The 12,517-nt window shown below is 40.3% G+C and overlaps 1 protein-coding gene across 8 annotated transcripts in view; it reads right to left on the reverse strand.

The window, feature by feature from the left end:
- Window positions 1-12,517, reverse strand: part of SMURF1 (SMAD specific E3 ubiquitin protein ligase 1) — a 116,347-nt gene that overhangs the window by 96,853 nt on the left and 6,977 nt on the right. The window contains exon 1 of one of the 8 annotated variants that reach the window (XM_055115153.2): window positions 11,436-11,552. The exons of the other annotated variants lie outside the window; for them this stretch is intronic. Within the exon in view, the coding sequence (XP_054971128.1) occupies window position 11,436 (1 nt within the window). The 5' untranslated portion in view covers window positions 11,437-11,552. Of the gene's footprint in view, window positions 1-11,435; window positions 11,553-12,517 lie in introns of those variants that run through there. 8 annotated transcript variants of the gene reach the window in all.

Raw genomic sequence — 12,517 nt, forward strand, 5'->3', positions numbered from 1 at the left:
AAAAAAAAGTCACTACACAAATACTAACTTACCATTGACTGGAGGAGCCACAGTTGGGATCCAATTAGTACTTCTAAGAAGGTTTTAAGAAAGCATGTTACAATAAAGCAGCCAGATACTAAAGCAAGGACATCCAGGGCAGGGCCAACTAAACTTCCCTCTGAATGCCACTGCGCTTTATCAAGACATCCGTCATCATACAAAAATTTAACTTACTTACAGACACTTCTCACCTACTTGGAGTGGTTTTTCAAGGGCCAAATAGAAACCTGACATTAACTTAGTAACCATGTACAGAATGGATAAACAGTATTTACTTCCTCTGGTCTCTACCCTGTTTATTATATCCAGTGCTCCACTTGCCAGACAACCTAGAGCATAGTAGTTATTCAATAAAAATTTTCATTCATTCATTCATTCATTCATTCATTCATTCGAGACAGGGTCTTACTCTGTTGTCCAGGCTAGAGTTCAGAAGCACCATCATGGCTCACTGCAGCCTCAAACTCCTGGGTTCAAGAGATCCTCCTGCCTCAGCCTCCCAAGTAGCTGGAACTACAAGCATGCACCACCATGCCTGGCTAATTTTTTGTTTTTGTTTTTTTAAAAGATGGGAGGTTCTCACTATGTTGCCCCAGCTGGTCTTGAGCTCCTGGGTTCAAGCCATCCTCCCACCTTGGCCTCCCACAGTGCTGGGATTACAGGCATGAGCCACTGTGCCCAGCCAATAAATGTTTCTGTTTTTGTTTTTCTTTTAAAGAACCTTTGTAAAGCACTTAGTCTAAACTTTGGGCCCAATAAAGGAGTGCTTGTGAAACATCCTAGAAAGACTATCATCCAGCATTTGTGTAAACACAGTAACACACTTTGTGAATGGGGCCTAATCTATTCCCTCATTAGGTGTCGCTCTGTGTCACCAGGTTCCTTCCCAAGTAGCACAACAGCAGTCATCATCACAGCTCACATTACCTATACACTTACCCGTGCACCCTGCTGGCACTTTCCACGGCTAGAAGGTGGCAAAGCCAGGACTGGAACCCAGGCCACTTGCCTCCAGCACCTGGCCCTTAGTTACCATGCTACTCCAGTCCCTGGATCCCATGCTATCCTCAGGGCATGAAAGGAAAAGTCCCTACTTTCTACCCAGCAGGCCTATAAAATTACAATTTATCATCTCATTTCCTGATCCAATCTCCCCGACAACTCACGACTTCTACAGAAGCCAAGTGTCCTCTCTTCCCTCTACCTGCCTGGCACCTCTTCTGTCCGTCTGACCTGCAAAGCAGCCAGACTCATGTCCACTCTGTCTTCGCTTATGCTATTACCACGTGGTCTCTCAGCCCACCCAGATCTTTCTAGAGCCAGTTCACATTTGGCCTCCCCAGCAACTAGACTCAGGGGCGCTTTGTATTGTTACTTAACTATTTCTAGCGAATGTACCATTTCCCTATGGCTGTTAAGTTTCTGGTAGAGACAGTCTTTTTCAATACTCCTCTCTACTGACTGTAGTATTCAATGAGAACAGCAAGCATGTATGGCGTTGGTATTTATCTTCCTTTAGAATGACGAGAAAATTAATATCAAATTCTAATGCAAAAATTATAAGCCTTAATATTAAAGAATCAAGCCTCATTTCAAATAATAAAGTACTTATTTCTTCTTTATACTTTTCAATAAGCATATATTCCTTTTTTTTTTTTTTAATTATGGGCTGGGCTGGGTGCAGTGGCTCACGCCTGTAATCCCAGCACTTTGGGAGGCTGAGGCAGGCGGATCACGAGGTCAGATGTTCGAGACCAGCCTGGCCAACATGGTGAAACCCTGTCTCTATTAAAAATGTAAAGATCAGCCGGGCGTGGTGGCATGTGCCTGTAGTCCCAGCTACTCGGAGGTTGAGGCAGGAGAATTGCTTGAACCCAGGAGATGGAGGTTGCAGTGAGCTGAGATTGCACCACTGCACTCCAGCCTGGGCGACAGAGCGAGACGCCATCTCAGAAAAATAAATTTTAAAAAATTAAAAAGTTTAATTAGAAATTATGTATACAGATATTTGCGTGGCAACACATTGGGATAAGATGCATTGATCTGATATTTGTATATTTAAAGTTATTATTCTTTAATTAGATGCTTTTTTGTTCTTAAGCATTTGATCATCTGAACTGGGTTCATTCAAAGTGTTATGAATTTCACAGCTATTAAAAAGAAATCAGCTATATCAAGAGGAGCTGTGTGATGTAGAAACAAATTAACATAACAGAAGTTTATTTCTTGCTCAACTACGTGTTCAGCATAGGTTGGGTCTGAGCAGGGGCCAGGGGGGAAGGGCCAGCTTCGGCTTCACGTAATCACTCAGGGATCTAGGCTGATAGAGGCTCCACCACATGACACACAGCTTCTGTGGCAGAGCTGGAGGTTCCTAGTGCTTCAGCCCCGAAGTGGGACAACTCACTTCTCACAGTTTGCTAGCCAGAAGTAGTTACATGGTCCCACCTAACTGCAAGGTCACACGGGAACGTTGACGAGCACAGGGATAGTCATTGCATAGTGAATGTTCCTGCCATGCAGGCAGATCAGAAGGTAAGGAAACGGAGAAATCCCTGATCCGTATGTGCAAAAAACAAGTATACAACAATGCACACACAATGCTCCCATCTGTGTTAAAAGAAAAAGAGGGAGGGAGTGAGAAAAGGAAGAGGCATTTTAAAAAAATCTCTGGAAGAACACAAGAATACCATGGTAAGAAAAGCTCGGCCGGGCCTGGTGGCTCACGCCTGTAATCCTAGCACTTTGGAAGGCCGAGGTGGGAGGATCACTTGAGGCCAGGAGTTCAAAACCAGCCTGGTCAACATAGCAAGACCCCATCTCTAAAAAAAATTTAAAATAAAATTAAAAACAAGAACAGCTCTTTCTCTGGAGGCAAGCTGGTTAACAAGGGACAGAGGGGAAAGGAGGCATATTTTTCACAATCACCCTTTTATACCATATGTATGTATTATCTACTTAGAAATACTAACTAAAATAATGTTTAGGCTTTGAGACATGCACTTCAAATTAACAAGTTGGGTTTTTTTCCCGAATAAAGTCCAATTTATTCTAGTATGAGAAACACCAAATCCTTGACTCATATTGCTTGAAATGAAACACTGGGAGTAACTGTGACAAAATCATATCCTTTTGTCAAGTCTTGCTGAGAGATCGTGGACTGGCTTGCGTCTATTCTAAATATAAACAACGCTACTACATAGGCGATACGAAATGTACTTAAATCGATAAACTGTCTCCTTTTGAGAATAATTTTACTTTTATTTCAATTCAGGTTCCATTTTCTAAACCAAAACTCCTTTTCTAAAATAAAAAGGTACTTTTTGTACTGTTCAGCTGAACCCTATGCAAAATACAGTAAATAAACCCTCTGGGGTTTCCAAAAAAAAAATAATATTGCTGTTTCAGAATGCATTAAGATATGGAATGTACCAGGGTACAGTCTTTTACAAAATTATACTCAACACCCTCAAATAATACTTAAATACATCACATGCCAGATGTGCCAGGAGATAGCCTCTGGGGCTTATGACAAGATGACCGAATGGCTCATCTGTTCTTCTCATGTGGTTGTCTTAAAAGCAGAATCCTGCTGACATTTGGCTGATGAGGTTAAGCCATGAATGACGCAGTCAGTAAACAGGTCAAGTCCCCAGAACGGCTTCCGTAATTCATTTCAATATTAATATCAAAAAGCAAGCCTTTACAAAAAAAACAGGCTTATAATAAATATCCCATTCATAACATTCTAAATACCAGGCTCCTAAGGGAAATGGCATTCTCACAAGGCTATATGCTATCCTTGCGGGTTTTACTTCTAAATTTATGCTAAGCGTATTACATAGCAACTTTTTACTCTACAAGTTGGTCCTTAAATAGCCTGTGACTATCATTCAAGCTCTATAATACCCTGTCCACATTTAAATTTTAGTGGAAAATCAACTACCACGCATTGCTTTCAAATATCAATATTGTACTTTCTAAACTGAATGTGCTGGGTGTATCAAAGGTGTTTACCTAAGCAGGCTTTCTGCCAATAGTTTGTGCTACTCTAAGAGGTTACCGGCACTACCATTTAACCTGCCTTTACCTCCCAAACAGGTTTATTCAAGCAATAGCAACGATGTCCAAAAACATGTCTCATATTTTTTCTAAATCACTGAAGAAAAGTAAATAACCGAAGTTGCCAAGCCAATCTTGGGTGTTATATAATCCATTATTTAAGCCTACAGAATAAATGAGTGATTATTAAATTTCCAGTGTTGCAACACATGAGGCCAAATTCAAATGTTAAGTTTAGAACAAAAACAAAAATGAAAAGAAACTTTAGATCATACTCTATTATGTTTAAACCAAGACAGATGGTGTATATTTATGAGTATGCAAACAATTCCCAGGACTTCCAAGTCAGAGGCAGCCCTAAAACCATATATCATTGATTTCAAGACACATTTTTTCATATGTTTTGAAATCTTCAAATGAACCACATTTTGCAATATAATTACCTGTGTTTCTTTTTACGTAGTACATAAAACAATGGTATGACTTGCAAGCGGTCATCTTAGATTCATTGAAATAAGACCATGTTACTACTAGCTAACACATATTGAACACATTATGTACCAGACAGTGCATGTGGATTATTTCATTTACTACCCACAACAACACTGAAGTGATTCCAGTTATTTCCCCATTTTTACATTATGTTATTATTTTAAGATGGTCTCACCCTGTCACCCAGGCTAGAGTGCAGTGGCACAATCACAGCTCATTGTAGCCTCAACCTCTTGAGCTCAAACAATTCTCCCACCTCAGCCTCCCAAGTAGCTGGGACTACAGGTGTGCACCACTATGCCCAGCTAATTTTTTTCTATTTTTGTATAGATAGGGTCTTGCTGTGTTGCCCCAGCTGGTCTCAAACTCCTGGGCTCAAGTGATCCTTCCACCTCAACCTCCCCAAATATTGGGATTACGGGTGTGAGCCACTGTACCCAGCCTTCCCCCATTTTTATAGCTAAGGAAACTAAGAAATGATGTCATTTGTGTAAAGACACAGGCTGGCTCCAGCCCAGCCCTTCATCATTCCACCTTGCTGATTCCACAAACGGAAGAGCTTGGCGGTCTGTGGGATTCAACCATTCCTGGAATGCAGGTTCGAACTTCAGCGAAGCATCTTACAAAAACTTTTTTTCTTTTTAAGAATATAGAAGTGAAAATACAGAGCCCCAGATATCAAGAACAGACATTAATTCAAATAATTTATTATAGGGTAGGGCTGATAATCAACTATCCTATAAAAATCATATTATTGCATAAAAACTAAATTATTTTTCTTTCTACACATCCTGAATTCAATTTACAGATAATCAGCATGTATTTCTCTCTCTTAAAACTGCTCTGTTATCTCTAGAGAAATAATTTAAGAATGTATTCCTATAATCTGTACCTGAATTTTGTTTAAAAATACTCCCAAATAGGCTGGGCATAGTGGCTCACACCTGTAATCCCAGCACTTTGGGAGGCTGAGGCGGGCCAATCAGCTGAGGTCAAGAGTTCAAGGCCAGCCTGGCCAACATGGTGAAATCTATCTCTACTAAAAATACAAAAAATTAGCCAGGCACAGTGGCACATGCCTGTAGTTCCAGCTACTAGGGAGGCTGAGGCCGGAGAATCACTTGAACCCAGAAGGCAGAGATTGCAGTGAGCTAAGATCACACCACTGCACTCCAGCCTGGGTGACAGGAGTGAAACTCCATCTCCAAAAAGAAAAACAAAAAGTCCCAAATAACATTATACAACAATCCAGGAACATTCTGCAATACAAATTGACAACAAAATGTATGGGGCTAAGTTCACATATAAAGGTACCACTCCTAACCCTTGGTCAAAAATTCTTGGCACTTTTACCAAATCTTTTGCTTCATACTACCACAAAGAAGGTATACTTCTTTTTCAGAAGTGCATTAAATGGTAGCTGTACCTTCCTTTTACTCAGCATAATGAAGCTAACATTATAAATTTTAAAAGAAAACAATCGGTATCATCTAGTTATTTATTGATTGCCCACCTGGCATCCATATTCCTGTTCCCCCAAACAACCCAAGTCTGTATTGTGGGTGGGACTAACCCCCTGATTAGATTCAAAGATGGAACCTAATTGTCCAACGAGCACATCCCATCATCCCAGCCACAGCGGTTGGTTCAGCAATGAACACTTGACCCAAATTAGGCCAATGAGACAAAAGGATTCAACTCCAGGCCTTCTACCCCAGGACTGAGCTGTTGAAGAAGCAGACTTTTAACTTTTCTGCTGGATTTAAAGCTGCAAGCAAACAGCCATGGAGCTTTTGAGCACAAGGGGAAGAGATGGTCATGAATAGTGCTGAGGTCATAACACTGAGATATAGAGAGAAACCAGGTCCTTGCTTTGCCATTGGAATGACTTGGGCTTTTCAGTGAATTCACTAAAATTCTCTCTATTGAGCTAATTTAACGTAGGTTTTCTGCTACTTACATCTGAAGGTATCCTGCTTTTAAACAACAACAACATTAGGAAGTGCGATATTGTAAATAAAAGACAGAATTAAAAATGTGGAAAGTAGCTGAAGAAAGGAGGCAGGGTGAAAAATCAATGAATACCCTCCTCACCCGGCCTGAGAATTTAACTATCTTTATTATCAGGGAAAGAAACAATCAGACTGTGGTCTGATGCAACCACCAAGACTACAAGGAACACTAAGGGACTTGGTAGGAAAGAATCAAGGAAATGGGTAGGTGGGTGGTTCTTGCCTGTAATCCTAGTACTTTGGGAGACCAAGATGGGCGGATCGCTTGAAGCCAGGAGTTCTGGACAAGCCTGGGCAATACAGTGAGACCCTGTCTCTACAAAAAGTTTAAAAATTAGCTGGGCATGGTGGCTCATGCTGAGGTGGGGATGACTTGAGCCCAGGAGTTTGAGGCTGCAGTGGGCTATGACTGTGCCATTGTACTCCAGCCTGGGCGACAGAACAAGATCCTGTCTCAAAGAAAATGCAGTGAAGAGGGAGGAAAAGAGGCCCTTTCTCCTACAAAATGCAATCTAGGGGAACCAAGAGATAGGATGAAGAAAGAAAGGGAGGGAAGACTTAGCAGGAGATAAGGCTGTGGGGTAGGGTGAGCAAAAGAAGGCTTCCCCAGGTCTCTCCCAAGCACTCAGGTCCAGTATTCACAGCCTGAAAATGGGAAACGTTATTCAAGATGCAACTGCAAAGCTTGGGCAAGGGGCAAATGAATGATGTATCTCCAGCCCAACCAGTTATCCCCGACAGCCCTGAGGGAGAGGCTAAGGAAAAGACCAGGAAACCAAAAGCTACAAAGCTGGGCCAAATTCCAGAATTAAAATTTCGGGCTTTGGTTCAAGCCCCTGGAATGGCCCAGAAGCCCAAGATAGAGTAGACTTGCCTTTTAGGGTATCACATAGTCAAAGAAACCCCAAGCCTGGCTGACAACAACCTGTAATTGCTTGATCTCTAATCCCTGCTCATATCAACAAGAAGTGGCTATGAACGCAATGCTGCCTCCAGGAGAGGTGTCCTCCGACGCCCAACTCAGAGGCGACCAGGAGATCCAATAAACAAGGAGGGCATTAATTCTCTCATTCACCAGGTATTTGTGAGCACCAGCAGGTGCCAAGCAGTGTTGAAGGGGATACAGAAGTAAACAGACAGCAAGGACCCTAGCTTCACGGAACTTGACTACCAAGAGCAGAGACAGAAAATAAAAATTGATTGGACATTGGTAGATGGATGATGGGAGAATAACCAAACAAAAATACCATGAAGTGGTGAGTGCTATGAAGACAGCAGAATAGGCTGCCTGATCGTGAGTGAGGGAGGGACTATGAAGGGATGGTCAGGGAGGGTATCCCTGAGGTGATGATATTTATTTAGGCTGAAGGCCTGAATGACAGGAAGAAGCCATTGAGAAGTCAAGAGGAAGAGTATTATAACATCACACAGACACACGGACACACACACACACACACACACACACACACACACACAGAGGAATAATTCATGCAAAAGCCCTTAAGCAGGATTAAACTCGCCACATTTGAGGACTCGGGTGGAGAATAAGGCAGAACCTGGCACAGAGGCTGCCAGAGAGGAATATGGCAGGATCACAGAGGGAGTTTGATTTTATTCTGAGTAGGGAGCTGCTGGAGGGCTTTAAGGAAGGAAATGACATGATCTGATTTATGCTCTTAAAAGATTTGGGGATGACAGTTTAGTGGTTGCCAGGGTCCCAGGGACTGGGGATGGGTGGATGCGGCTAGAAAGGGATAGCTCCAAGGAGGCTGGGGTGGTGGTGCAGCTGGTCATCTTGATTGCAATGGTGGTGATATGAATTTGTACATGGGATCAAACTGCATAGACTGCTACACACGCACACACCCCACACCCACACGCAGTGCACGCGGAGCTAGTGAAATCTGACTAAGCTCTGGATTGCACCAATGTAAACAGTTAGTTTCCAGGGTCTTTTTGCTTGCGTTATTTTGCCCTTACTTTTTCCCTATCGTTAGAACCCATGAACAAGTTCCTGGTTTTGACATGCCACAGTTATACAAAACACTAAAACTGGGGGAGGCTGAGTGAAGGGTACACAGGACCTCCCGGTACATTTCTCTCCCATCTCCTGTGAATCTATCATTACTTCAAAATTAAAAAAGAAAAAAAAAAAGATCTCTAAGGCTGCCATTTAAGGTATAGATTAGAGAAAAAAGGAAGTAGAACCACAATATGTGACACCAATCCACACTCAAGGAAAGGGTTAAAATGAAAAAGAAAACACGCAGATTGGCAAAGGAGCACCTGGAACTCTCATACACCACTGGTGGAAAATGTAAATTGGTATAACCACTTTGGAAAAGCATTTGGCAAGTTTCATTACAGTTGAACATATGCCTATTCCACAGTCCAGTGACTCTACTCCTGAGTATACACCCAACAGAAGTGTATGCAAATACTCACCAAAAGACATATACCTGAAAATTCCAAACAGCACTAGTCTTAAAAGCCAAAACTAGAAAGGACTCTGCCCATCAACAGATAAAGGGATAAATTATGGTATATGCCCATAATGGGATATTGAACAGCAAAGAGAATGACTGATGTACAACCACACATAACAATACGGATAAATCTCACAAAAATAACATTGAACAAAAGAAACCAGTTGCATGCAGTAAGATTCCATTAATACAAAGTTCAAAAACAGGCTGTTACAAGTCAGGACTGTGGTTATCTTTGCGGGGGGGTGCGGTTGAGGGAGGTAGAAAGTGAGAATGAGCTATTTTCAGGATTGTAGGGACATTCCAAGCACCAGCAATATTCTATTTCTTGATCTAGATCAGGAAAAGTGCTTCTCCACCCACTTTTTTTTTTTTTTTTTTTTTTTTGAGACAGGGTCTCGCTCTGTAAGGCTTAACGTGCCTTATTTCCAGAATTTTTTGGTTTTGTTTCGTTTTTTTTTTGCAAATTCTACTCCTGAGCAATTTGTTTATTTTTCTCTTTTCCCCAATCCTTAGAATCTGTGAACAATTTCCTGGTTTTGATATTATACCAGAGTTTTACAAGGGACTAAAACTTCTACCCATGTTTACAGGTATTTCCTCACCAGGCTCAAGTGAGGAACCATGGGAGAACCCTTTGGAAACTATGAAACACTGTACAGACGGGAGGTATTAGTATCACTGACAGGTATGAACAGGCAGCAAGCAGGTCTCACCTCTATAATTTGTAGGTAATATATGTAGAAATAAAATTGAGTAAACTTTGGATTTTTTTTACCCCAAAGACCTAAGAGGGGAAAAAAGCAAATATATCACATTGAAGTTACCATGTTTTCTACTTCTACAGAGCCAGATGCCAATATTGCTTTTTAAAGCACTTCTAAAATTAAAAACAATCCCTTAAAAAAGTTCATGGCAAACACATTGACTATAAATACTTGGAAAAATACTAAATTATTATTACTGGCTTATGCAAATGAGCATTTTACTCCTATTTTAAAGATGGGATTATTTTATAAAAATAGGTCAGAGATAACCCCAAATGACATTCTAAATAAATTATGTAAACCACTATTATTCAGAACCAAGACCTCAGTTTTTTAAAGAACTCACTATATAAACAAGATCTAGAGTCCAAATTTCTTAATCTGAAAGTAATCATTTTGCCTTATTTTAATATGATAGAACAAGCTTTTTGGGGGGTCAGGCAACTCGCTATTACATAATAAACATACTCTCTGGGAAAATAAGTCTGTTCAGAGCTATAAGACAAGTAGCCAAGAATTTTATTCTGTAGAACCCAGGAATCTTCCTAGTGAGGAAGTCCTTATAAATATGAGTACGTACTTTGAAATGCTATAATATTTTAGCCTTTTAAAATACATTTGGCACAATCATTTTGATTTTTCAGAATGTCTACATTTCAAAACAATTGGCAGTTAGTGTACTTACTAGTTGCTCTAAGAAATTCTTATCTATTTAAGAGCTTTTTAATCTTTTTAATTGTTGAAAAGCAATATATGCTCAAGGGGGTGAGAAAAGGGAGGAGATTAAATATTACAAAAGGCATATAATGAAAAGTCACCCTCTCTTCTCTCTTTTCTCTCCTCTCTCCCTCTCTCTTCTCTCTTTCCTCTGAAGAGGAGAACAGGAGAATCTCTTCAAAGGAAATCAACAGTCAAAATCTTTCAGTCGTATTCTATACAGACCTATCTATAGATTTCCCCCTTTATTTGTATTTCTTGTTTTATTATTCAAATAGTACACACACTAGCCTCTGTTTTGAATCATGCTTTTTCCCCCCACTCAATAATATATCTTGGAGAATGTTCCATATCAGAATATAAAACACTATCTTATTATGTTACAGCTACACATCATTGGGGATACACGATAATTTACTTAACTAGTCCCTGCTGATACACATTCACATTGATTTCAGTCTTTTATAATTTCAAACAATGCTGCAATGATTTTACACACCGGACTTTACATAAATGTGTGAAAACACCCATAAGAAAAAAGTCCTACATGCAGAATTGCTAGATCAAAGAGCATAAACATTTATGATCTGATAGACAGTGCCAAACTGCTCTTGGTACCTACTCTATCAATTTATATTCTCAACCACTAGAGTAAAAGACCTGTTTTTCCACACCCTTGTCTCATCACAGAAGATTTTCAATCTCTTTGATCTGCCACTCTTCTAGATGAAAAATTGTTTCATTCTTACTTTTAATTTGTAGTTTGTTTAGTATGAATAGGGCTGATTATCAATTAAAAATAAATTTTTAGAGAAAGAAAATGGGCATAAGAGAGAACAGGGCACAGCGGCATATACTTGCAGTCCCAGCTACTCAGGAAGCTGATGATCGCTTGAGCCCAGGAGTTTCAGGCTGTAGTGAGCTATGATCACGCCAGTGTACTCTAGCCTAGCCTGGGCGACAGAGCAAGACCCCATCTCTAAAGAAGAAAAGGAAAGAAGAAGAGAGAAAATAGGGTTGTCTTTTCACATGTTTCAAATCCATTTCCATTTTCTTTTCTGTGAATTGTCCATATTCTTTGCCTATTAGGTACTGGCCTTTTCCTAATTGATTTTGAAGGCTGTTTATATATTAGGAAAACCAGACTTTCATTTTCGTATCCATTACAGATTGTTTTTCCTAGTTTGTCTTTGCATGTTGATTTTATCCTATTTTTTGCCATGGAGAAATTTTCCATCCAGCTAAAGTTTTTTATTGTTTATAAGTGTTTTTCAGCTGATCTTTTGGGCTTTTAAAGATATATCATAACGTCTATAAATAACAGCAATTTTGTTTCCTGCTTTCTGATGTCTTTCTCTAGTTATTAATAATAACTATTTTGACAGTGTACATCCCTGCATTGTTCCTGATTTTAATGGGAATGTTTCCACAATTTCATCATTTAAAGATGATGCTGGCTAGGTGCAGTGGCTCATGCCTGTAATCCACGTACTTTGGGAGGCTGAGGCAGGTGGATTGCTTGAGCTCAGGAATTCAAGACCAGCCGGGCAACAGGGCGAAACCCCATCTCTACCAAAACTACAATGATTAGCCAGCCGTGGTGGCACATGCCTGTGGTCTCAGCTACTCGGGAGGCTGAGGTGGGAGGATCACTGGAGCCCAAGAAGTCGAGGCTGCAGTGAGCTGTTACGGTGCCACTGCACCCCAGTCTGGGTAACAGAGTGAGACCCCATCTCCAAACAAAACAAAAAATAAACATGATGCTGTCCGATGGCACATTACCTGGCCTGGGAAAAACATAAAATAAAAATAAAGATAATGCTGGTTTTGGCTTCTAACACTATTTCTCTAAGGAATTTCTGAATACATAATTTATCAATTCATTGTATTATTTTTCCATGTTTATTAACCGGTTCTATAGATTTTCTTCAATGTCAAA

This window comes from Pan paniscus, chromosome 6 (assembly GCF_029289425.2).
Source record: "Pan paniscus chromosome 6, NHGRI_mPanPan1-v2.0_pri, whole genome shotgun sequence".
In the NCBI taxonomy this organism is placed as follows: domain Eukaryota; kingdom Metazoa; phylum Chordata; class Mammalia; order Primates; family Hominidae; genus Pan; species Pan paniscus.